Source organism: Cibotium barometz, chromosome 61 (genome assembly GCF_041138505.1).
Source record: "Cibotium barometz isolate CiBa-2024 chromosome 61, ASM4113850v1, whole genome shotgun sequence".
NCBI classification, from domain to species: Eukaryota; Viridiplantae; Streptophyta; class Polypodiopsida; order Cyatheales; family Cibotiaceae; genus Cibotium; species Cibotium barometz.
Genome location: NC_141106.1, coordinates 31,324,418 through 31,351,859, shown reverse-complemented (window position 1 = coordinate 31,351,859; position 27,442 = coordinate 31,324,418). Strand labels below are relative to the sequence as shown.

Below are 27,442 nucleotides of genomic sequence, written 5' to 3'. Positions count from 1 at the left end.
CCCACCACACTCCCAATGTTTTCTATTAGCCATTTGGACACACCATGGAACCCTAACTCACAAAATTAACCCAATTACAATATTATTGGATTGCAATAAATGACCTAATTTACCTTCTTCTCTTTATAAGAGTCGTAATAGTCTCCAGCACCTTTTGCAATTCAAAACTATCCATCAAAGCCACCTTAAAGCACCTCGGAGTCCTCCATTAAAGCCAATATCTACATGACAGTATCTTGAGCCACCTTAAAGCACCTTGGAGTCCTCCATTAAAGCCAATATCTACATGACAATATCTTGAGCCACATAACCTTTAGCATTGGTTGGTCCTAGCTCGATTACTCCACGCCCAAGGATACTACGAGGGTAACACTCACATCTAGCTACCAAAGAATGCCGCATGCCGTGAAGAGATCCGATCTCCCACCCTCCTACAATTCACACTTTTATGGGGCATATCCACACTTTTATTGGGGGTGCATATTCACACTTTTGTGGGGCCTTAAACCGCACACCCTTAGGCTCACCTAAGGTTCACAACCTTAGCCCAAGCGGGCGAAGGCAGGGGGCGTAGTGGGCAAAGGCATGGGGCACACACACGGGGGCAAAGCTGCGCGAAGGAGGGTGAAGGCAAGGGCACACACGAAAACGGAGGCCGACTCTACAGAAGAAAGGACAGAAGGAGAAGAAGCTACAGCAGTGAGTGGTGAGCTTGCATGAGGGCATGGAGAAGGGGAAGAGGATATAGATCGACTGTACGCTGTCCTGGGCCGGGAGAGACAAGCAGGGGCGATGACGGAGAGCAAAAAAAAGAAAGCAATGGAGGCTGTCGTTTTTTTTTTTGCGATTACTAAATAAGAACTTTCGAAAAAAAGGCTATGCAACATAGTTTTTGGGACTCATGAGCTGTTTTTAATTAAACAAATGTATAAAAACGTTATGGGTGCATAATATTGGGTACATGTATGCATTCTTGTGAAAGCAAAAAACAAGAAAAAAGCAAAAAAACAGTACCAATAGTTTGTCCTGCATATTGAAGTACTATAGCATGCTAAACCTTAAAACATCTGATAAAGATTAACAAAGTGGAAGACGGTACTATAGCATGCTAAACCTTAAAACATCTGATACAGATTAACAAAGTGGAAGGCGGTATGGGGACCTGCCCAATGACCGACTAAGGCCCATTACACATCGCCATACCGCTGCCTGCCCATGGTGATGTGGTAGGGTATCCCCCGCCCATAGATGGGAGGTGGGTTGTAACGGGCCTAATGTGAAAGGGGCCTCTATAATCCAAACTATCTAATCTAGAACGATACTTTCTCTTTCTTTCATGACACTCCACTCCATGGCAGCAGCTGCAACAGCAACCGCCATCACCACCACAGGTTTTGCTGCTGGAGCAGGCAACCTCCGGATATGCTCCATTGAAGAAGGCAAAGGTTAATTAATTCTTATTTAAGCTTATGCTAGTGTTAAATTAACTGCATTGTTTGTCTCAGGAAAATTAAATTAGTGTTTGATTCTATTTCTGATAAAATAATTTCCTTTGCCATTTTGCCCAGGATGCTCTCAATCGAAGGCCTGCTTGCAAACACGCCTTCTCTTTCAGTGGCTCCCCACTGCTGCTGCTACTCAGCTTTCCTGTCAAGCTGGAGAAAAAGGCAAGTTTTTCATATTATTATTATTATTTTTTTTGGGGGCTCTAAATTCTGTGCCCTACTGTCTTTTTTCGTGCAGAGTTTTGTTGAAAAAAAATTAAAAGTATGGGAAAAAAATACATACATGCATGCATACATACATATGTATGTATCTCAATGTAGAGTTTATTTATTTTTTTGAATTTGTTTCTTTTTTCCGGCTGGGGGACACTGCAAGTTATTTAGAGGTCATTTATTTGTTGCAAATTTTCTTTTTCTTTCTCAAGGGAAAAAAAATATCAATTACATGCAAAGTTTTTTCTTCCTTTTTTCCTCTCTTTTTCTCAACCTGTAGAACAATGCTACTTATTTAGAGTTTATTCAATTTTTGCAAAATTTTTTGTTTTTCCAGCTGAAGAAGAGGTCTAAACTTTGTGCTTATTTCATCTAATTTGTTTTTGGTGTTCACTTTTTTAAAATAAAAATCTGGTATATCTAGCTAATTTGGAAAGCATTACAGACAAAATGTATTCAGAGAGGCAAATGCGGTTGCACGCCTCCAAAAGCACAGATAGTTATTTCCCTGATGAGGAGCTTGATACCGACACCCAAGATTTATTGGTAAGCTCCTTTGGATTATTAAAAAAATTATTGGTTCAAAGAGTCATGATTCTGGTGAGTTGGGTCTAAAAGTAAAAAGCAAAACCCCACAAGACAAACACATACAAGATGTCCCCAAGTACGAGAAGGGGGTACTCCCCTCCCAAATATTGCAAGTGCATTGGGCATTGGGCAAGCCATCTGGTATGCAACTATTAGAGGACATGTGATGGAGGCAAGTCTTCAAAGATGCCCAGCCAAGTTTCAGGACCTAGAGCGTCAAAACTTGAAGAGCAGGCTTGCGCATCAAGGATGCCAATGGATTTCATTGCAGATGAGGTGGGGATGTGCCGGATGAACCACTGGAAGCGTCTGATATATGGGTGTGTTGATCATGGCCACGTGCATGAGACACACACCAAACCATTTAAACACGCCCCTTCCCCTTCTCGTTCCTGTTCCCCCCCTTGCCCTCTTCCTCCAAATCACTCCCCCCAATCTCCATAAAGGAAGGAAGAGTGGTGTTCCAAAGATTTGAACCCACGACCTCTGCACTAGGAGGGGTAAGCTCAAACCACTAGGCTAATGCCTTGGCGACTATAGCAGCCTGCATGATGGATTATAGCTTTGATTGAGCTTTTGGCAAATTTTATCACGAAGAATGTGTTAGAAATAGCAAATATCATCCATCAACATTTGAGTGTGCAAAGGTTCAAAGGTTAAATCAAGAGTTAAATTTACCCTAAGTAAAACTCAAATAGAGTTACTATTTTGGTGCACACTTTTATGTAATTTTGGTGCCTATACAAGGCTCATCAACTAATGAAGAATAATGCTCTTGCTTTATGCTAATCACTCGTGTTCATCTCTCTTGCTCATTCTCTTGTGTTAATCTCTATATTTAATCACCATGCTTAACCATCACTTCTTTCCACCCTAATCTCTCCAAACCCTAATTCCAACATGGTATTAGAGCCATGATCTCCATTCATTATCATTAAATTCCATTAGTTTATCACCTTCTTTCCCTCTTTGCAAAAACACAACCTCTACTAATCTGTTTGGTTCTCACTCCATAGGGCATCTCAACCCAAACCAATCACATAGCCTTGAAGCCAACTCTATGGTCTTCCTCCCCATCAAAGGGTTTGCACCAATTCGATAAAAAACACAACCAAAAGCGTAGTTTTCTAGTGTAAAAACGCAGCAGCAAACTATGAAAATCCGTGCATATAGATGGAGATGTTCTAATTTCTCTTGGTCATCATCAATTGGATGTTCAAGGAGTCTGCAGTCCAAATCTTGAAGCAAATCATCCACCGGTTGAGGAGATCCAAGCGTTTTGTTAGTTTTCAAGACACTGCCATTAGCAATTTTTTTCCCATATGCACTAATCGTCATTAAGGTGTATCATTAAGCCTTAAACCTCTTTTGTAAGACATTAGACACTACCAGTGAAGCTGATCTCCAATGGTAAGACCTTGCCACATCAAAAAATGGCATCTCATTCCATGAGTTTGGATAGATTTGATGGAAAAAATAACCATGATGAGAAAGATTGTTACATTCGAAAAGAAATATAACTATTGTGGAAAGCCTAATCATGACGTAAAAGGATTGCTTCATTAAAAAAAGATTTATCATTAGGAAACCTTGTAAACAGTGAAGAAGAACCGGCCTTCAAAGAAGAGGCAAACCTTGTCCAAGATTGTATGAATGGGCCTTCTAAAAGGCTTCCTTGAACCAAAGCCACTCATAAAATATCCCTACTCTTTTCTAAAACCTTCACTAGACTAAGTTGCTGAAACCAAAGCCAAAAAAAAAGAGCTTGGTAAATCCAAACATGTCTAGACTCTAGACTAAAGTGGTGAAAGTAAAAGCTCTAGTAGAGCTTAGTAAATCCACACATATCTTAAGTGATGGATACGCAAAGGTTTAATTAGGGGTTACATTTACCCTGAGTAAAAGTCAAATAGAGTTACCATTTCGGTGCTCACTTTTATGTAATTTTGGTGCCTATATAAGGCTTATACAACTAATGAAGAATAATGCTCTTGCTTTATGCTAATCACTTGTGTTCATCTCTCTTGCTCATTCTCTTGTGTTAATGTCCTTCATTAGGTCAATCTCAATGCTTAATCACCATGCTTAACCATTACTTTTTGGATTCACACTCAGATATTCTTTCTCTATAACAGGACTACAGTGCATCCAAATGTCCTACATCGCGTGCATAAAGGAAAATGTAGACCACTGTCAAACTAAGGTGGATCAGAATGGGCAAGCTTGTTTCACTCCAATCCAGCTGGATACTAGCTCTGAAAGCCCCTTCTCTGCATGTATTCAGCAAGGTACTGCTCATAGAAGCATGACTGTGACCCATATGACCACATCTGCCACTCTTATGTGCCTTAGCAGGCTGATCAATTAGGCTTGCAAGACACTATCAAAGGCCTTGCAAAGCCCACAAACCGAGAGTATAACTTGTGTCTTTATGTATGGGCCATGGCTTCCTGGATGATGGTTTTGAGTGTGAAGATTTGGTCTAGTGTGGAATGTTGCTGGAATCCTGCCTGGCCTGTGGCTTGAACCCCCGTTGCCCTGGCGAGTCACGCAGACATGCCTCTACCACTGAACCAAATATCTTGGCCAACCATGAGAGTCAGGTAATTTTGTGTATTCACTGGTACGGTAGTGTTGTCAATGGGTGTAAAGACGTTCTCCGACAAGTTTTGGAGTAAGCTGTGGCAAATGGACCCATTGAAAATCTGGGCTAGGATTGGTGCAAGGGTCTCACAACTGTCAGTAAATAACTTTGATTGTAGGCCCTCTTGATCATTTATCTTCTCTGATTAGCCTGGCTGACCAACTTTGTTGTAAGAAGGGCAGATCTTGTGGTCAGAGTATATTTGTGATGTCAAAGAGGGGCTGATGGTTGGCCACATCGAGGGGTGTGTGTGTGGGAGGCCAAAATGGCCTATGAATCCCACACTTCTGGGTTTCAGATTGTTTCCTGTGTCTTTTAGGGACAATTCAGGGCATATACTTTGATATGATAATATATGTACTCGTAGACTTTAAAAATAAACTTAAAAAACTTGGATGTGCTTTCCAAGTCCGAATCAGGCATAGTGTGCTTAATAGCAGTTTTGATGAGTGACAAATCAATGCAGGTGCCAGATCATTCACTCCCAAAGGTTGCTATTGTGGGAAGGCCAAATGTTGGGAAGTCAGCTCTTTTCAATCGACTTGCTGGAGTAAGTAAATCTTTCTTGTTCCCTTTTTCCTTCTAAAAGTCTTTGATGGGCATGCTTGTCAGTCTGACATATCAGGTGTATGTATGTTATGATGTCAGGGAGACGTTGCCATAGTCAATGATGAACCAGGTGTTACAAGGGACCGACTGTATGCAAGAGGTTTCTGGGGCCTTCAGGAGTTCATGCTGGTAGATACAGGGGGTGTACTATCCATACCAAAATCAGGGAGTGTTGGTACAGATGGAATAGCAATCACAGGTGGGGGTGGGCAGAATGCAATTACTCAAGCTGTGCGAGAAGCGAGTATGGCAGGTTTGCCAGCCATGATAGAACGGCAGGCTGCTGCTGCACTTGAAGATGCAGCTGCTATCATCTTCGTTGTGGATGGTCAGGTAATATACGTGTGGCTCAGAGCTCTCAATGCATTCTCTAATAGCTTTTATTTTCTATTACTGTTTTCATATATGCCAGTTCTGTAATGCTGTTGGAAGTTAATGCCTCACCTTCAGATGAGGTTCACAATTTGGGTGGACGATATGCCTCAGCATCAGGCCTCATGAGCCGTTCGTGTCCGGCATCAATGTTTTATTTTGTGCCATGCGCCCTCAGGCTCCACTCTCACTCTATTAGAAAGGCTCCCTTTATGGGAGAAGCGAGTTTGAGGCAGGCGAAAACTGGATCTTAGTATGGACAAAATGGATGTTTGTGTGGGACGGCCACTGGTGGTGACATTTTGGCTGCCTATAGCCGCCATATGTGTACCTATGGGGAATCCGCCAGGCAGCCGATAGAGCTGTGGGGCCTAGCGGCCGCGGAAGGCCTTTGGGCCCGCTGATGCTTCATAGCTACTATTGAAAAGGATACCATGAGCTTTGGAAAGATTTAGTTTGTGATCATGGATTATTTACTCTGGAAATGCGAATAACACCTCATCAAAGGGGTGTAACACATATGAGTGCCGCCCAGAGAGGGCCATCTTGCCCATTTTTCTGGACAGGGGATCTTCCCTGTCCAAATCCCTGCCTATCCATAATTTTAGGATTTGTGTGCAAGTGGCCTACCTTTACTTGTAATTATGTTTCATCTCATTTTGACCTTTTAGACATTTTAAGATTGTATCTTTGCTGGTGCTTGCTGTGATAGGCTTCTGATCTGTTGATTGGCACAGGCAGGAGTCACGTCCATAGACCAGGACATTGCGAACTGGTTACGGAAAAAGCATTCAGATAAGAAGATCACACTAGCTGTAAACAAGTGTGAATCACCTACAAAGGGCTTCCAACAAGCTACAGAATTCTGGTCTCTGGGGTCAGTTGCTTGTCTGCTTTTGTTTCCCATTTTGGTGATGGTGTCTTGTCTTGGCAGATCAGAGGATTATTGCAAAAATAACAAGAGAAGGGTTCTTTATATGCCTGCCTGCATATTTTAAAAGTATTGGAAAATAAACACTTCAAATAACTTTTTTAGCATCATTTTTGGGTAAGAGAAACCCCAATCCATGTCCTATTTCCCCCAACCTTGTGTGTGTGTGTGTGTGTGTGTGTGAGAGAGAGAGAGAGAGAGAGAGAGAGAGAGAGAGAAAGAGATATTAAACGTCTACTAAAGACCCAATGGGCATATGAGACCAAAGTAATACAATAATGTCCATGGCATATCTCACCATGGGATGGAAAATAAAATAGAAACTAAACAATAATGTCTATGGCATATCTCACCATGGGATGGAAAATAAAATAGAAACAAAACAATCTCTCTCACTGGAGAGAGAGAGAGAGAGAGAGAGAGAGAGAGAGGAGATGATGATGATAGTGATAGTATTAACATCCATAGAGGCCATGGGCCCATGGGACCAAAACAGCAGTGCAAAATCATGATTTGGGAGATCTAATTAATTGTGTGTAAGTGAAAATGTATTTAGTGTTGAACTCAATACAGGTGTCCCACCATGCAAGGGGGTGCCGTTTGAACCAGTGTCTGTTCTGGCGTTAGCAAGCTGGTCCTCTTATCGGTCGAGGACCTCGGCAACAAAATCTGTGAGGGCTGTTGTCTGTCCTAACTGAGAGGAAAGCTATGATTGGAGAGCGGTCTGTGGAGCTGTGGGAACCTGCCTCTGATGTCCTTGTGGGCTGTACAGTATTGAAGCTGGTGCTCATCCTCAACTGATCCAGAGTCACAGCAAATGAGCAGAGTCAGCAAATGAAGACTCAGTCAGCTGCAGATGGAGGCTGTCTTGCTGTCAACTAGTGCCCAGTCTTGGTGCATAATCTGTAAGAGCCGGTATGGATGGCAGCTACTGTCTGCTGGGTGGATGGTGGTATTAGCTCTAAGAGGTTTGGCTGAGTATGACTCTCTCTGCCTGCCATGAAGGTTCTCTAAAAGGCTAAATCTGTCTGGAGTGTGTAGGAACTTAGCGCAGTGCTTTGTCCGTTCCCAACTGTGGAGGAGTCGTCTCTGGAGAAAAGCCTTAGAAACTTGTGGATCAGTCAGTGGGTCTGTCCCTGCTGCCAGTGATGGAACCATTTCCTTATGTCCTTCATCCAACCAAGTGTAGGAATTTGTTATGCGTTTTCTGGGGTTGGGTACTTGCTTCCCATGCAATGGAGGATCTCGAGATGAGTCATCTGAGTGACTTTGGTAAGATACTGCGAGCCTCTTTCCATGCTGAGAATCTCAAGGGGTACTTTGTTATGCGTTTTCTGGGGTTGGGTACTTGCTTCCCATGCGAACCTGTCTCTAGGAGAGGTGGGTAGATTATTTAACCCCGAAAACTAGTAAGAAAGCGTTTCTGGATGTTTTCAATGTCCTTCAACATGAAAGTCGAGATACTGCACCTGGGCATCTCTACTCTGTATAGGATACATGTCGTGACTTTGGTATTGAAAGGTGTTTTTTGAGCTTCTAGCACACCAGAAATCAGCCTATCTGCTTTCATTTTCAAAGTCATAATAAGCATGTTATCCAGCCTTGAGTTGTGCCACTTGTGCCACTGCACAAGTGGCCTGTCTGTGATCACATGGCACCTCAATTCGAGGGATCTTGTCACCAGCCGTGACGTAAACTCTGAAAATACTGGTTCACATGGACGTCAGGAACAAGAAGTACAAACATTGAGAGTGAGGGATTATCCAGTACAAAGAGCTTGGCACCATTGCTTTGCTGGAGTGCTTGGAATGATGCAGAGGACATGTAGTAGCAGTGTGGCCAATGAACACAAGGTTGAAGGATGGGTGGGACCTACCCTTGTGAGATCCTGTGTTTTCTTGGGGTAATGACCATGAGAACAAGGGCGAAATGAAGGACATCAATGTGTGTATATTTTCAGATTCACACCTCTTAAATATTGGGCATGTGTTTCACACTCTTTGGCGCTTGGACAATAGCTTTCACATGTTTTGGGCTGGACATTTTCTCTAGGTGGTCTTTTGCATGGGGTCGTAGGAGGCAGCTAAGGTTATTATTATTAATAAATCCATGTGTATTGGCTATTTATAACAGGATACTTATTTATAGAAGCAATGATGGGCACTGTATAAGTGAAACATGCGTTATCCGTGGTTTGTAACACATGGGCAACCAACAAATGGTCGACTCCCTTCCTCCTTTCCAAACATGTGGGCACTTGGCTTGTGCATGGCCTACCATAATCGAATATAGATAGCAGATTAAAAGGTTGCCTGTCTTATATAATGGATACCCTCTATAAAGTAGGGACACATGAAAGTGGCAAAATTGATGAACTAGTAACAAACGCACTTAATCAATAGTCACAAATAATGAAAGAAAGCAGGATTCAAAGGAAAGAGAAACGAGACCTCACTGAGAGGGGAACATGCCCCTCCCCCTTTGTAGGAATTTTATTGAATCAAACCACGGGCACAGAGTGCTTGAACCTTTACAATAGATGAGAAGTGCAATCCAAATGAAGAGGGAGTGCTTCAATTTATAGGTTTGAGGCTTCAGTGCTCTAGAATGGAAAGAGTAAGCTCCAAATGACAAGTCGCTATGTTAATTGACAAGTGTTAGCTAAATTGACAAGTGTAAGGTGAAATGACAATTGTGGGGACACTTGTCCCATTCTAGATGCCACATGTCTTAATTTAAGAGGTGATTCTTCCATAACCTTGTATGCTAAAAATATCCCAACTCGTTAAGAATTTGACAAAGGTGCTTTAGGAAGTTTTGATGTCATGTGCACGCCCGTGCCATGGCTTAATCTCCAGCATGAACAACATAATCCTTGATTAGGATAGCAATTAGGACAACATTCAGAGTATCATAAGTAGTAGCATCATCACCATCAGCAATAGAAGCATCAGCATCAGCATCAACATCAATATCATCATCATCAGCATAAGGGGGCATGGGAACCCAATCGGCAGCCATCAAGAGCTTTCAGCCAGTTGACAGCAGCCCATGGGGGACCCTAGCAGCCAGTCGACAGCAACCATGTGAAGGCCGGCAGAAAGGGGGCAAAGAATTTAATAAAGTGCAGCATTTAAAGCAGTAAATCATGCATATTTTTGTCCAAGACGTGGCCGACAGTAGCATCAGGAACCTCCTTTCATGAGGCTGCCTACATAAGATGCAAACATTCCTCAATCGGCTAGCTTTAGAGTTTGCTAGGGCAGCCAGTCATGGAGCATCCAGTTGGCCAGCACAAAAAGGGCATCATGAGTGTTGTGCGTAGCATTTAATGCTGTAGAAATAGCATTTTGTGTCCCATGAAAATAGGCCGACAACAGCCAGACTGCTGACCAGCAGCATATAAACCTATAGAAGCAGATGCCTATCATTCAGCATAAAATCATCTTTCACAAATTCATCTACAGCAGTTCTCCAGCAGAGAAGTGTGCCTAGAGCCACAAGTTCTCTTGTGCATACTTTCAGTAATCAGCACCTCAGTGTGCTACAGCTCCCAAGGCCTCCGCGAAGAGATTCTTTAGCATTCAACCAGCATATGTGCATCCCTTGGTTTTGGGCTTGCATAGTGGTCATTGAAGAGCTATTCAAAGGAGCTTGGACAGCATCTGGATGAGCCTGCATTCGGTCTACTTCGTCCTTGTGCCCCCTCCCCCTTAGAATGTATCTTGGCCTCAAGACAATGAATGAACTTTGAAGTGCTTCTGGCCCGATAGCTTCTTCATAAGCTGTGAGTATTTCACGATAATCCTTGAAATACTCCTCTGGCATCCATTTAGCGTCCATGTGAGAATAGTTTTGGAACTTAAAGAGGAATTTTTGGTGATGGTTCTTCATTTCTTCCTAACCATGTGGAAGATAATATGTTTTGGTTGCAATATCTCTTCTTGTTCATTCACTTCCGGTGGTTCCTCCATAACAGGCTCCTCTGTCGGTGGTCCTGCGTAGGGTTTTAAAAGGTTACGATGGAAGGCATTATGAATCCTCCAATGATCTAGAAGTTGCAACTTGTAACAAATATCACTAATCTTTTTGTTGACTTGAAAAGGTCCATAGTTTCTAGCTTCTAATTTAGGAATTTGGTGTTCTTTTTCTTTGGATTTCTTGAGTCTGGTTTTATCAAACTTTAACCAATTCCTCAAAAGTAAGAGTTCTTTGCTTATCACCTGCTTTCTTTTGTGTGGCTTGAGACCTTTGTATTGCTTTGCTGACCTGAGCAAAAGCTATATCCATATCTCGCATGAAATCGGCGTGGAAAATTTCTTCTTGGGTTCTAAGTACAAGTAATAAGAGTGGCTTGCTATAAATGATCTCAAATGGAGCTTTACCTATAGAAGTGTGTACTGTGTTATTGTAAGCATATTCTACCAATGGTAGGTACTTCTCCCATTGTACTTTGGCTTCATAGCAATAACACTTCAACATATCCAAGATGGTGAGATTTGCTATCTCATTCTGTCCATCTCTTTGGGGATGATAAGAAGAAGAAAAAGTTAGCTTCGTATCCATGTTTTCAAAAGAGAGCCCTCCAGAAAAGTGTGGTAGTTCTTGGATCTCTGTCTCCCACAATGGATTGTGGCAATCCATGATGCTCAAAGATTTGCTAGATGAACAGCTTAGCCATATGCTTTGCCTTGATAGTTTTTTCACTGGAATAAAATCGGCTTGCTTGTGCTGAACTTGTCAATGATGGTCCATATCCCATCATTTCCATCGGCTGACTTTGGTAAATAAAAAATGAAATCTGTAGCAATACTTTTCCAAGGCTAGTTGGGAATTGGCAATGGCTGCAGAAGTCTAGTTGGTTTCCCTTGATCAAGCATTCCCTAATATACTGCTCAAGATCTCTTCTCATACTTGGGCAAAAGAAATACATCTCCAAGGCCCGAGTTGTGGCTAAAATACCACAATGAGTCATGGAAGTTGGAGCATGACATTCCTCCATCAGTGTAGACGTGAAATCCTGTCACACATAACCTGTCCTGTATTAACAGAAATCCATCCTTGATGGAATAAGAAGTCACTATTTCACTATGTGGCAATTTGTCCCACACGAGCTGAAAATCTTCATCAAAAGCATACATATCCCTCATAACAGTGAAATCTGTATGGTAGATTATGGAGACATGTATCTGGGGTCTTCTTGACAAGGCATCAGTTGCCTTATTTTCTTTCCCAGGTGTGTGCATAATCTGAAAGTGAAATTGTGCCAAATAGTTGAACCATCAAAGATGCTTTTTAGAGATCTTAGGCTACGATAGAAAATACGTAAGACTTTGATGGTTTGTTTTGATGATAAACTCACTAGGCAAGAGGTAATGCTTCCAAATCTTTAAAGCATGGATGATGGCCATTAACTCCTTTTCATAGGTGGGAGCGTTCTTTTCCGAATTTTGTAATCTTCTTCTTTCATAAGCAACTGCATGCCCTTCTTGGTATAAGACTGCACCAATACAATCTCCTGAAGCATCACATTCTACAATAAACAGCTTTGACAAATTTGGAACAATCATTACTGTTGCTTTATTGGCATAAAATTTCAAAGCCTCAAAAGCTTCTTTCTTCATCTTGGCTCACTGAAACCCCACTGCTTTCTTTGTCAGATCATGCAATGGTCCGACAACCACTGCAAACCACTTGATGAACCTTCTGTAGTAAGAGCATAGTCCTAAAAAACTTCTAACTTCATGCACACTGGTCAACTTTGGCCATTCCATAATAGCCTTGACCTTGTTTGGATCCATCCGAATCCCATCTTTAGACACTATATGGCCCAAATAGTGAAATTCTGATGGGGAGAACTCAGTCTTCTTGTCATTTGCATAAAGCTTGTGCTTTCTCAATTCTTGGAAAACAATATCCAAATGCTTTTTAGCTTTTTCTTGTTGCTTTCTTGCTTCTGCTTCAGCTTTTTCTTCCCACCGTCTAGCCTCATCCTCTTGTCTTTGTTGTTCCATTTGAAAGAAGAGGGAGATGAAGTCGAGGGTAGCTGGTGGAGTGGGTTTTGCTGGTGTAGCCTCCAAGAGTTGGAGACGCTCCATGAGAAGTTGGTTTTGTGTCCAGAGTAGAGCTATGGTATTTGCTGTTGGTGGAAGAGCCTGGTCTTCTTCAAGGGAGACGTCTTCCTGCTGATGTGTACTCTCCTCTGTAGACATTTTTCTGAAGTCGGCAGTCGTGCTGGAGTGAAGTATGACCATCCAAGGATGCTCTCACGCTAGGATGCGGTGTGTGTGGACAAGCTGAATCTGATACCAATGTAACATGCAATGGAATTATACGTAGATGTAGAATCTTGTCACACAAAGTCTCACACCGCCTTCTTTATGCTGAGTTTCGTCACTTCACACTTTAAGAGATGAGAGAGAGAGAGAGAGCTTTGTACACCTTATTGGGTGCCAAATTACCCACTGAAGGGCCTCCTCCTATTGCTAGGAGTATTTGCTTTATTACTTTGAAGAGAATGATTGGCTTTGGATTGTAGATAACATGCACGTTCCTAAAAGGTGAATTTGGGCATGTTCCTGGATTCATCTAGGTATATAATTCAGCTATTAGCGAACATGCAGATTTCACATTGTGAATTTTTCGTCCGAGTTGTGGCCAGTTGATATGTGTTTATTATTTCTATCTTTGGCGGTGCATTTACCCTATCAACTACTTATTTGATGTACTAATTCTTTCTATTTGCTACTTCCCTTAGTGCTAGGCTTCATTATGGCTGAACCATCTCTACCCCATGACGTCCCATACCGCCAAGGAGCTACCCTCGTGGGTCTCGAGATTGCTGCTAGCCTCGGCTGCATGAAGCAGGTGCATGTCTGCACTAGATCCAGGCTCCTGACCATAGAGCTCTCACAAAGACTCGCGAGACTCTATGTAGTATGAACAACTGACTAACCTTGGGCCACCCTTTTATAGGCTCTTGGCCGGTCACCGGGCGTCCACACTTGGGCGCTTGCTCGTCCATACTTGGGTGCCCACGTGTCAGTCTATCCCTAGACTAGCGCGCCAATCAGCCTGCCTAGCTCCAAGCTTCCCCAAGCCTCGAAGCTAGTCTTGTGTGCGTGTAGCACACGGTAGATACACTCTGTGCATACGACACAGAAACTCAGTACGAAGGCCTTTGTGTGAATATATGCTCTTATGTGTGTGTGTGTGTGTGTGTGTGTGTGTAGTGCGTGTGTGAGAGCATATCTTGATACAGAGTACTACACCCACTATTGGGCACTGATGACATTAGTGGGGATGTCATAGTATCTAGTCCATACTATGCATAATGGAGTTGATAGCATAGTTACCAGGGGACGGGGACGGGGACGGGGACGGGGACGGGGACGGGGACGGTGGGGATGGGGACGGGGACGGGAACGGGGACGGGGACGGCTAAAGGTAGGGAACGGGGACGGGGAGTGGGGACGGCACTCAAAATTGTTAATTTTAGAGGAGTAAAGAATCAAGATTAATCAATCAATAACAACAAGCTTTCTAACTCCAAAAGTTATGAATCATGATACACATTACATTTAAAATTAAATTACGCTACGACGTGCAAGAGTCAAGAGTCAAGACTTGCAAAGTCGGAAAAGAAAGACTTTAAAGTTGATAACATTAAATAGATATACTCAAAAGATGTTGGGGCCTAGGCGATACAAAATATAAGTCACTCGCTCTCATACTTTGCGCTCCCAATAAGAGAGGTGCTAGCCTCATGATCATGAGTGCGTGAAGTGTGGATGGGGGTTGTGTCATCCGATGAAGGCTCATGATGAGAACCATCTGTCCCACCCTCCTGTGCAATAGTTGTAGTTGCCTCCTCTTGTTCCATCTCCCACTGTGTAAAAGTATCGGCATTGCATCTTGCACTCTTGCCAAGCATGCGCAAGTTTGCGCTAATGAAGACAAGATCATTAGCTCTTTCCACCCCAAGCCGATTTCTTTTCTTTGATGAAATGTGACTGTAGGAGGACCATAATTGCTCTAGGCAAGAAGAGCTAACGGACTGGCTCAAGATCCGGATCGCCAACTGTTGTAGCTCTGGTCCATCTGATCCGAAGTCCTCCCACCATAATGCTGCACCAACCTTGAATCTGTCCTGCTGCGCATCTGCACATCCATATGAGCCTTGAAATGCCCTGTAATTAGAGAGCTGGTCTCTAATTTTGCGCCTGATTTCTGCATCCGACGTGAGGCGATCCAAGATGAGTCTCCAACCGTTGCTCACCTCTTTATCACCCTCCTGCCCTTTTCCCTGAAATTCTGGGTCCACCATAAAAGCAGCTGCATGTAAAGGAGAGGAATATGAGCTCCATCTCGCCACACAAAGCGAGTGGATCTCCTCATATCTATCTATGTCTGGCTCAAGCTTCTCAAGACTCTCTATCATCTGGTCCATGGCTTCATATACTTTGCCGATGCATGGCTGCATAGCATCAACAATCCTGAGCAAGTGGACAATGGGATGCACCATGGCGTCAGTGCGCTTGAGGTCCTCCCAAAAATCAGCATCGTCGACCTTTTTCTTGCATGAAATCCCTACCTGTGTACGTGCAAAAGATGAGGAGCAAAACTCATCACTGATGAATAGTTGCCGCACGGCATCTTGACAATCCTTCAAGCGATGCAACATAAGAAATTTGTATGCAAAGCGAGTGTCCGAGTACTTGAGAAGGACCTTTGTGGACCTCTTCCCAAACTCGGATCGAAGGTATGTGTGATTGTTGATGAAGGTCACAATTGCACATGCATCATCAATCACCGATTCAATCCATGACAATTTTCCAATATCTTTCAAAAGATTATTGAGACAATGTGCGATGCAAAAAGAGACGGTGATTTGAGGATACATACTCTCAAGAAAAGCTTCCGCTGCCCTATTTGTCGCCTCACCATCCGTGACGAAACCGATCACACATTCGGGGCCGATAATCTCGACAGCACTACTCCACTCAGCAGCAAGTACATCCGCACTTCTGCAATCAAAGAGACTCCATTGCGAGCCCATTGTCTCTTTGTGTTTGCCGCCGCTTGCTCAACAAGGCGTTTCTCCTTGTCAAGCATAGTGGTCCGCAAGGTTTCGGAGGATGGAGGTGTGTAGTGAGGACCGTACTCGCCAATCTTCTTCACCATCGTTTTGAAGTAGTCGGATCTATTTATCATTTCAAAAAAAAAGAGGGTAAGTAATTAGAATGGCAAAATGGTGACCCGTGAATCGTGACTCGTGAGACATGATGATGAAATCATGTGAGTGAAATACGTACCGTGCCACACGAAAAGCAATGTGGTCATGAAAAAAGAAGCGGGCCACCGCGGCATCAACCTCCTCCTCCTTTTTGGGATCCCAACTCCCCTCAAGAGTACTTTGCCGCCAAGAGAGAGAGGGTGGACTAGGTTGCGGCATTGAGAAGGCGGCTTGTGTGAAGCCTCGAGTAGTGCCACGAGGAGGACGTGATAGAGGGGTAGATGAAGATGCACCACCACCCGATGTAGAACCTGATGTTTGGGTTGGAGTGACATAAGTGTTGGGATCCACTCCACGCACCCTTTGGCTTGCACTCAAAGCTTGATGGGCGGCAAGCTTTGCAAGAAGCTCCTTTCTTATCTCCGGTGTGACCCGCTCACAAAATTTCACCTCATGACCGGGCTCATGCAACAAATGGGCCCTCACCCTATTGGCCCCACCCACATGCTTATATGGGCAAAGCTTGCATGTCCATGGACGTGCATCCCCCGCATGAGTAGGAGGCTCGAAGTTGACCTCATCCCACCATGACCTCCCATCCGTTCTACTCCTACCGCCCGCACGAGAAGAGGATGCCATGAATAGTTAGTAACTTAGTAGTAGTCTAGTAGAAGAGGGTGGAGAGAGCTTAGAGGATAGAGTAGGAGAAGAAGTAGAGGGAAGATTGAAGTAGTCTAGTAGGAGAGGGTGGAGAGGAAGGTGGTGGAGTAGGAGAGGGTGGAGAGGAAGGTGGTGGAGTAGGAGATAGTGGAGAGGAAAGCTTTAGTAGGAGAGGGAGATGGTGGAGAGGAACTCAAGTCTTGGAACTTGGAAGGCTTGAGTAGAAGAGGAGTAGCTTGCAGCCCATTATATAGCATATGGCAGCTGGCTCTCTCTCTCTCTCTCTCTCTCTCTCTCTCTCTCTCTCTCTCTCTCTCAAATGGCCAGCCGCCAATGGCTAGTAGCCGTTATCTGAAAAAAAAACGGCTGGAATTTGTAGCCGTTGCAGAATTTGTAGCTGTTGCAGACGTCCCCCGTCCCCGGCTGATGTCCCCCCGTCCCCCCGGGGGGGACACCCGTCCCCTGGTCACGTCCCGTCCGTTCCGTCCCCAGGCCGTCCCGCCGCCGTTACACAAATGCCGTTGTTCGGGACGGCGTTCCCACGTCCCACGTGGGCGTCCCGCCGTCCCCCTGTCACTATGGTTGATAGTTATATAGTCTTGTGGGTTGACTACCATGAGTATATAACATTCACGTTCCTAAAAGGTGAATTTGGGCATGTTCCTGGATTCATCTAGGTATATATATATGTAGATAAGCCAAACGCAAGACCTTCGGAAGACCAAGAGTCAGGCTGACTGTACACTGCTGTAGAAGCACCAATGATGTCCAATCTCAAGGCCAATGCACTCTTCCAAGGGGCTGTAAGCAGGCTGCAAGACTGAGGCTGAGAGATGGCTGAATTGGGACTGTTTGTATGGCTGTGAATATGCAACGATGAGGGCTGAGTATGCTGCGTTTTCCTTCACCCGGGAGGATGGAGAAAACGATGATGAATGGATGCTGAATTCTGCTGTGAAGCTGAGAAAAACGCTGATGGACTGAAGCGCTTCTTCGCACTGCTGAATATGATGTGTTAGTTGATGGGCTGATCGCTTGTCTTCTTGAAGCGATGATGCTCTATCCAAGCACAGCCCGCACCGTCACGTGGGGGCTGTAGCTTGGGTTGCAGAGGCGGGCGATGCCCGACTCTACAGGATGATGGACGAGGCCTTGCTTTGAGTCTCACTCACATGCTCATCTCTATGACGATTGTAGCGTGGCAGCCCCAATACGGGCCTTGGACTCAGGAGTCACACACTAGCTTGCGATGGGAGATCATTGGCAGCATAGCAGCTTGGCACACCTGGGGAGCCTGATGCAGGGAGGCCATCGACGGCCTGATTACCTCTCAGTGGAGATCATTCGTTCCATTTGGGTGGATCTCATACACTCTCTCCGGGGCCGCTTTGAGAGCGCTTTCTTTCATGCCTGGACACCTGGACCTTTCCTTGGTGGAGCTACTTGGCACTACAGGCCCCTAGTGTGTTTTTTCCCTCCGCTTCCAGTTGTAGCCTCCCTCCGATAGAGCAGCCAGTCGAGGAGGGAGCCCCCCCTTCCTCATCTCATATGTATGTTTGGACTGCTTTTTAGCTGTGTTGTATTCAGCCGGATGGCTGTTTTTCTTTTTAAAACTAATAGAATGATCTTTCTTTGGGGGGGAAAAAGTAATAAATAATGAATAAATAGACAAACAGATGCGTGTAAATACTTTCTTAGTTTTCCTTAAATTTTATGAAATCTTTATCTCAGGCTTGAACCAATACCTGTATCTGCTATTTCTGGAACGGGCACAGGAGACTTGCTTGACATTGTGTGCTCTGCATTAGCCTCATTCAAGGTATTTTTGTGGTCAAAATTATCAAGTTTTTCAATGTGTTAAGTATGGATTTTCATCTTCATAAACTTGCTTGTTTGCATTTCGTAATGTGTTGGGTATTCACATTGGACATAAAAATAAAGTCCTACCCTGAGGGGTATGCTTACTGTAAATGAGATTTGATCTAATTATTTCCTTTGAAAGTTCAAAGTGGTTGAAGAATTTAAGAAGAGATGCGACTTAATCTTGATAGTCTAGTGCTACAGATCCTGGCTATGATACCATGTCCAAGAGCCCCTTCACACTCAAACACTTAGTGCGGGGCATTGGAGGGGTGATCAGTCGTTTGAGTCCCCACCCCACAGTCCCCTCCTCCCATTCTTCCAGAAGACCAGGCTCAGGGAGTTCAGACTTCAGAATGACGAGTCACCAACCCCTAATCTATAGGGCATTCAAACAGTCATCACCGATACCTGTGGGGTCTCTTCCTCGAGCTGCACCAACCATGCAAACAGCCATTCTCACCCAGGAGAGAACTCCAACAGCATATAGAACTCTCTAAAATATGCATCAAGTGGCAGCTTGCATGGTTGGTGTAATCGCTAAAGATATCCCTTAGATGGCCTTGTGGAAGGCCTATGTATATGAGGGGTTGGTACCTGGTGATTTTCAACCCCCTAGGCGGGGTCTTCTGAAAGAAGCGGAGGAGGTGACTGGGTTGGGGGACGGCTGATCACACCTCCAATACCCCCCGCCAAATGTCACCAAGCTAGGAATATTTGGGGGTCATTTTTATTTGTTAAATATGAAATTAATATTATTTATTTTACTTTTTATTTTATGTAAGAAGCTTATTTTCTTACAAATTAACCATCGTCCATATGATACATCAGAAGCTCTGATTTCTTTTATTTTTTTTGTGTGTGTTAATGTTTTAGGTTGAAGAAGGCCTGCAAGAGGAGGAGAACAGAATTCCTGCCATAGCTATAATTGGGAAGCCCAATGTTGGAAAGAGTAGTATACTGAATGCGTTGGTAGGAAAGGAGAGATCAATTGTGAGTCCCATCAGTGGGACTACGCGGGATGCAATTGACACAGAAATCACGGGACCAGATGGACAAGTATATGATACCCTCCTGAAGTGTCTTTAAATGTGTTTTGCTAAAACATGGGAATATTTTGAATTCATCTGATTTTTTTGGCAAAGAAAGCTCCTAATCTTTGGTTGTCATTATGAATTCAATCTTGGATGTCATATGCATCTGCTCCAACATTCAGATGCATATGTCATGCTAGGGCTACTAGTTTATGTTAGGTTTAGGAGAGGATTTAGCCATTTGTAGCCCTAATTCATGAAGGGGCAAAAGAGGCTATGGGAGTATTCAGTAGGATGCGTAGAAAGAGTAGGATCAGGCCCCCTCTCACCATTCCTTGCATCTCCTATTTATTTTTTGGAGCAGCCAGTTGGGAAGGACAGCCCTGAATAGCATCAGAACCAGTCCAAAAGAGCATCAGATTCGGCTGCCAGAAGCATTACAAACAGTGGCAAACAATGCAGATTAATCTACTGCAGTAGACTCCACTACCTGGTAGAGCACTACAAAAGGTTCCCTTGCTGTGCTCATAGCATTAGACCCCTATGAGCTCAAGAGCTTAGCTAGCAATTAGGCTGAGAGAATCAGTCTTCTGGTGTCATTACTCTTTCTCTCTCTTCTCATCTCTTACATTGGCAATTTACTACTTTAAAGGGTCATGATCAACGCTTTGCACAATTCAACTCTTGCTTATGCAACTGTGAGAGAAGGTTCAGCAAGAAGTGATACACCAGATCTTGCCTGCTGGATGATTTGTGTTTCTATGACCATGTCTGAATGGACTGTGTCTCATAACCCATGAGTCCATAGTGGGGCATCAGTGTGATGCTTTAGCCAAGAGTGTAGACTGTGATTATGCAGCTTTGGTGATGTCACATGCGGAAGCTCTGGGAGTCTTCTTTCAGTCCTAAACACCATCCTGGAACATGCTTGATGCAAAATGCATACAGAAGATAGAGAAGATTCAGTATATTCATAATGTACAAAAAGGTGTACAAGTCTTGCAGCCATAGGCTGCCATCAAAAGGTGGTCTTGACTCACAGAGTCTTAAATCTACACCTAAATCTAGTGACCCAGCCCATGGGGGGCTGAATGATTTAAGCCTGTGTCCTTTTATAGGGCTAGAAATCCTTTATGCCAGTTCCTGGACAAAAATCCCATTAAATGCTGCAGCTGATAGAGATTATTCCTTCATAAATTGGCCGACAGCCTCCTGTGTCCTCCATAGAGTCTTCCTACCCCAAACCAGTAGCACAAGCTCCAAAATCTGGTCCTTAACAGGTTCTAATGTGGTTCTTTATCTGTTGTCCCTTCAGGGATTAGCCTGACAGGTGGAGTGTGGACACTTGATTTGTCACTACCACTCTGCTTGCTGGGGGCAACAAGGATGGTCGAGTAGAGTAGCTTCTTGTTGTTGTTAACAGAATGGGGCCAATTTCTCCACCAGCTCTCCTGCTGAAACATCCATCTGGATGTTGCAACCCTAATAGTGCATCCTGGTGTGTGTATGCGAACCCATGGAATACCAACCATGTCCCCAGGATGAAGGGGGGCCCGAGCTCAACCTTGTATTGTGGGATTTTTGCTAGTTAATTTTAGCGCTGAGTGTGAAGGATTTCTGTTGTGACTTGAAAGTGGCTTAGGTAAGGATGTGTGTCAGAGCAGCCAACTCAATATCAAGATGCTTACAATCTACCTGGTAGGTGATATCCTCTAGGGCTGGCATCTTTGATCTCTAATCATTGGTGGCATAGATGTTGTCAAAGCTTACACAAGCCTCCTTTTTGTGAGTGATATAACCACTTTGCTTGCCTGTGTTTGAGTTCTTTAGAGTCAATTACGTGAGGTATAGTACGGGCTAATTGAAATACAGACACTTCTTTGAAGCCAAAAGCTGGTGACTAGTACCTGAAGATGTGACCAGGGGTAATCTCCTCTCACGTGGCTCATTTAGAGTTAGTACTGAAAGCATGCTAAGTCTTCTCCCTAGGTACCAGTTTTTGGCACTTGTGGAGAGCTGTACCCAGCCCATGAACTTTTTAGGCGATGATGCAAATGGGATAGGAAAAATGGTTAGGGGTTCGAGTCAGGGTGTAGTGGGCAATCTTCTTGGGATTTCCAACACTTGCATGGAACTTGAGCGGTGCTGCTCCTCCACCCTGAGGGCAATGATGCTAGAGTCATTTATAATGAAGGGGAACTATGTATCCCCCACATTTTGGGTAACCCCCAAGGAAGTCTTTCTTACACCATCTGCAAGCAGGGAAAGCACGTCATTCATTTCGTTGTGTGAGTTTGCTAAGGATCACGGCTGTTAATGATGGGGATTTATACTTCTACCAAAAGTCTTTTCCGAAAGTAGCATTGAGTGGCAAGAAGTGTTATTAGACTTAAGATTTTGTGTCAAGCAAGTAAGCATACACAAGCTATATTGAGTATCGGGAGTTGGCAATTGATGATGAGGATTTCTACTTGAACCAAATGTTTTTATAAAAAAGAAAATAAATTTATTTTTTGGGGTGTGTGTGTGTGTGTGTGGGTGTGGGGGGGGGGGGGTGGGCGCTCAGGCATCACAAGTTTGTGGTCCCATCTGCCTTTGAGCTAGGTAAGCATCATCGGTTAATTTTATGCAATCTCTTGTGGAGGAGGCATCATTATTAGGCTGTCTGCAATCTGGCCTTTGTCTTTGGCTCATTGTAAGGCTGTCTGGAATTCGAAACTGGGGCGGGAGGTCATTCGCAAAGTGGTCAAAGAGACCAATTTGTCATCTTTTTGAACCGGTGATTTGGTTGGCCATATCAATTGATGCCTCATCGGTTAATATTATGCAATCCCTTGTGGAGGAGGCATCATATTAGGCTGTCTGCAATCCGGCCTTTGTCTTTGGCTCATTGTTAGGCTGTCTGCAATTCGAAACTGGGGCGGGAGGTCATTCGCAAAGTGGTCAAAGAGACCGATTATCATCTTTTGGTTGGCCGTATCAATTGATGCCCAATAAAGTGTCAGGAGCTTGTTTACAAGATGTTTGAGATACATGAGCAATGCCCAGTATGGGATGACATTTCCATGTGGAACGGAACAATATGCAACAAACAGGCTGCCTTCAGAGATGTCAATGGTTGTTAAAAGACAATTAAAAAAGAGTGGCAGTTAATAAGAAAAATGAACAAGAAAGAATTCTTGGGTGCTCATGCCAAGGGTGATGAAGATGCCATACATGGAGCTGAGTATGGTGTTCAGGCTCAGCATGCTGGCTTCTTGCCTAAAGTTCCAAAGGACCTTGAAATGCTTGTGCTACTATGAAGATGTGAAATTGTCTTCTGATGTGAGGATGCTGCTAATGATGTCTCACGATGCGAGGTGCTTCTTGCCTAAAGCTCCAAAGGACCTTGAAATGCTTGTGCTACTATGATGGGAATTCTTGTATCTTTCACTCATTTCCATAATTCTAGTAGAAAGTGACTGATACCTATAATAACCCGAAATGGCTAATGATGCAAGGATGCTGCTAATGTGAAATTGTCTGAGGATGCTAATGATAGTGTTCTTTGTTCAAAAGTTGTGCCTCCTTCAGTAGATGATAAGTCTTGAGCATGCATTCTTGAGGGTAAAGATTGCTAGCTTGCTTGAGGTGTTAAATCAGTACAAGGCCTAAGCATTGAGCAAAATTTCAAGAGATATGTTTGCTAGTTGGAAGGACTTGAAAGATGCAAATGAGACAGCTACGTTAGGTATAAATTATGCCTTGGAAGTTATTTTGTGTTTGGTTTAAGCCTTCTTTTGTATGCTGGATTTTCATGTGGTACCGTGTGAGTTAGTGCTGCAGGTTTATCGCTTGATAGATACCGCTGGAATACGGCGGAGAGCAGCTGTGGCTGCTGCCGGAAGCAAGACGGAAGGGCTGTCTGTAAACCGTGCATTTCGTGCAATTCGTCGGGCCGATGTGGTGGCCTTGGTAATTGATGCTATGGCTTGCATTACCGAACAGGTAGTATGATACATTGGAGTTTCTGTAAATGTAAAGCTTCCGTCATCCAATAGTTTTATCTTTGTGTGCCATCTCTAGATGTTGAGTTGCCACATGTATAATCTTTTGCATACAGAAATTGTGAGATCTACATCGACTTAGTATCTAGCATATGATTCTTCCCTGTAGGGCAATAGGTTGCAGTCCTTCCTTTGAGAATTGGAGTGCATGGACTAGAGATGTGCGGCATGTATTATCTTGCTTCAGATGCAAGGGGACAAAGAAGGCTTAATGACTTTGGCCAAACCCTCCTTGCAGCTTTTTTTAGAGTATTAGGCAATGCCAAAGCTTAAGGTGAGGAGACAAGGACACCGAACCAAAGCATGCCTTGAGAGACCACCTGCCCGGGGGAGTTCTCATCATGACCTCGAGACAGTGGGTTGCATCTGGACACTTCTACAGACTCGTCTGAGGACGTCATAGACCCACAGCATCCCACAGACCCAGGATTCCTTGAACCATGACCACTACTTATAGAAGACCACACATGGGGGACTTTACCATCTCATCCTTGGAAAGATGAAGTTCTGAGTGGCCTTCGTAACCCCATTGCCTTGACATAGAGTGAACTTGCAGCCTTAGCAGAGGCGCACGTGGCGGGAGTCCACTAGAGCCAAAGGACAAAAGCGAAAGGATAGGCTCATTTCAGACATAGTTAGTCCACTTTCCATCACCCGTTGAGGGCATTTAGATGTGAGCTCCACACAGAAAGCTCTTTGAGCTCAGTAGAAAATATTTTGAGAGCAGGATGATCTGGAGGTTAACCTCAGCAATATCAAGGTGATGATTTTTGTATAAGTTAATGGCCGAGAGCTAAAATTTAGAAAATCTGAAATCCAGGCATGATATTATTCCATGATACTGTTCCATATTTTGTTAGTACTATGGTAACTTCAAACAAAACAATTCTGTTTGGAAAAATGATGAAGTTTCATATCAACATTTTTAGGCAATATCTCTAAAATTTTCCCCCATCTCAGTGGTTGTAGAATGCTGTTTGTAATTTGCGTTCTCTTTTGTCAAGTTTGATCCCCTTAACGTTCGCTCTAAGCTTGTACATGTCCAGGACTGGAAGCTTGCTGAGAGAATTGAAAACGAAGGAAAAGGCTGTGTTATTGTGATCAACAAGTGGGACACAATCCCGGATAAGGACAACAAGACAACTCTTTACTATGAGCAAGACGTACGTGAGAAGCTGCGGGTGCTTGATTGGGCTCCGATCGTATACACATCAGCAATAGCCGGACATAAAGTGGCGAAGTACTGGCCTTATCTAATCATCACAGACACTAGTCTGATACCATTCTCCACATCAGTCAGGATTCCTATTGTGAGTGTGCTGTTTCTTTGGTCTCCTGATTTAGCTAATTTTGTTTCTCAGAATATTGGAAACAGCCATTGAGGTGGTGAAGGAAAGATCTAGAAGGTTGAGCACAGCCATTTTGAATCAAGTAGTGCAGGAAGCACTGGCCCTCAACCCTCCGCCTAGGACAAGGGGTGGCAAGAAAGGCCGCCTTTACTACTGTACCCAGGTTTGATAAGCACGTTATCCCCTTGAAAGTTGACATGGATTGAGTAGGATTGAAGTCGCCATAGCCATGCAAATTTGAACTTGTCTTAATCATCTTGCAGGCAGCTGTGAGGCCTCCTACTTTTGTGTTTTTTGTGAATGATGCCAAGCTGTTCTCGGATGTGTATCGACGCTACATGGAGAAGCAAGTGCGTGCCAATGTGGGATATCGTGGCACTCCCATACGCTTGCTTTGGCGGAGCAAGAAGAAATCTGAGCATGATGCCCCAAAGGAAGCAGCACTGGCTGGCTCTGCCTAGTTTGTGGATACATTAGGTCCCTACATTGCAAGGTTAGCCTTTTGAATACCCTTGTAGATCTCAACCTGTATTATAACGTATAAGGCCCTGCACCTGTCTGAAAAGGGCAATTATGTTTCACGACCACTCAAAATGTGTGGATGACTGTTTGTGCAAAGGGGCTTATTGTATTTCAAAACAGAATGTAATTAAATTCTTTGTGGTGACTGTTTTATGGGAAAAATTTGATACTAGAGAGTGAGCTTGCAAGAAATATGAAATTTTGGTGCAAAATATGAGACCTTGGCACACAGTCATTTTTAAACAGGAGGGAAGCATGCAATGTAGACTTGCAACTTGCAAACAGTCTCCTGTAAAAGAGATGGTGAGGTGTATTGCATGCCCTTGAAACGTGACAAAGTCGCACCATCATAGAATTTCATTATCTTAAACATAACACAAAATGTGAGGTCTTTTTAAGCTTTTAAAGCTTGTGTATGACATTCTAACAAAGATGATCATCATACTTGAGAGAGGGAGGGAAATGAATATCTAGATAGGTTTGATTAACATCTGTGGAGGCTAAATATGACACATGGGACCGGTATGAGTAGACCATGAGGTCTCTTTACGAGCAAAAATGAAGCAATGAAAAGTCCTAAGATTAATTTGAAAAGTGTCATGCTCATCCGTAAGTACGCCGGTTAAATATTGAGAATGTGTTGATTTCCGGGTGTGAAACACTTGGATGAGTTTCTTCCTTTTAGGAAAAATTGCTTATTTATTATCATATAGGTAACTTTCATAGTCTCCCTTTAAATGGTGGTCAAAGTCCGTGAGGTAGCACGGGATACCTTAAGCTGTTTTGGGGTTGCATGTAGAAGGCTGAAACTAATATATCTATGATCAGCTCTCAACATCAAATAATTTCTAGTAAGATATATATATGGGGGGCAAATCTTGGTGATCCAATAACATACTCTAGTTGTGCTAGGTCTCCACGATGAGGAAAGTATGTTGGTGGCTATATGGTGTAATGTTTCCACCTATCATCCAGAACCTTTGTGGTTTTTGTTTTCTTAGGCACCATTTGCTTGAGCCTTATTGTAAGATCCTCATTAGCTTGACTTGTTGATCAACAACATCCATAATCTGCTAATAAAATGACATCCCCTTGTGAGAAATATAGAACATCCTCATACAGTGTGAGAAAGGTTGATATGTCCTGTAATCTCTCTAGTGAATGAGAGAGAGAGAGAGAGAGAGAGAGAGAGAGAGAGAATTTTAAATGTCTTAATGGTTGAATAATGCCCATAAAGAAATGGGTAAGGAGTGTTTGTTGGTTGTCTTTCAATGTGTAATTATGCTTTCAAAAGTTTCTCCCGATGTCTAGAACCTCTTATGCATAGAGGGAGACACACATCTTTGGGCTTTGAACTTGATGACTCTGTGTAAAGCATCTCCTTGAATGAACACTGATACAACATTGGAGTCTCGTACCGAGCTAAACAAAGGAGCAAAACATTCTCCTCAATCTCCATACATATCATCCCAAGCTGTCTATGTCCTCTTATGAAATCCACCTTTTAGCCTGTATCTACATGTCACTTGTGCAATGAAACACAAAGATATCTTTTCTTATACGAATCCTCAATGCATGTAATAAGTGAACCCCTACATATTTGGGAATCTCAATAAACCTCTCCTCTCTTACCATGAGAGAGTGGTCTCTATCTATACTCATTATGGATTGGAGTGTGTTAGGTTGAACCCACGCTGTATGGATGTAAAGGTGCCAAAACTCATCCCTAAAGACGTTATTTTGATCTTGCTTGATCAATATGTTAGCTTGTGATTGTGTGTATTGGAAAGGTGGTAATACATCCACATGAAGTTTGTTAGATACTATCTAACCTGCAATCCATGCATACCAACACTCAATGTTAAGCAACTCAT

General features: G+C 43.5%; 2 protein-coding genes across 3 annotated transcripts; one reads left to right on the top strand and one right to left on the bottom strand.

The window, feature by feature from the left end:
- The first annotated feature begins 1,140 nt into the window (after window positions 1–1,140).
- Window positions 1,141–25,740, top strand: EMB2738 (GTP-binding family protein). 2 transcript variants are annotated; one of them, XM_086794487.1, is made up of 12 exons: window positions 1,141–1,445; window positions 1,569–1,667; window positions 2,164–2,264; window positions 5,417–5,500; window positions 5,599–5,892; window positions 6,669–6,808; window positions 18,489–18,576; window positions 19,494–19,676; window positions 23,477–23,638; window positions 24,744–24,937; window positions 25,059–25,209; window positions 25,310–25,740. In XM_086794487.1, exons 1-12 carry the CDS (start codon window positions 1,337–1,339, stop codon window positions 25,505–25,507), a joined length of 1,803 nt encoding a protein of 600 aa, XP_086650613.1. In that variant the 5' UTR covers window positions 1,141–1,336; the 3' UTR covers window positions 25,508–25,740. The 2 variants fall into 2 exon arrangements, with proteins under 2 accessions (XP_086650613.1, XP_086650614.1); XM_086794488.1 differs by lacking the exon at window positions 23,477–23,638 and having other exon boundaries at window positions 1,145–1,445.
- On the bottom strand, window positions 14,373–15,545 carry LOC147604757 (uncharacterized). Its single transcript, XM_086794876.1, has one exon. The coding sequence runs from the start codon at window positions 15,543–15,545 to the stop codon at window positions 14,580–14,582; it is 966 nt and encodes a 321-aa protein (XP_086651002.1). The 3' UTR covers window positions 14,373–14,579.
- Window positions 25,741–27,442: the final 1,702 nt, after the last annotated feature.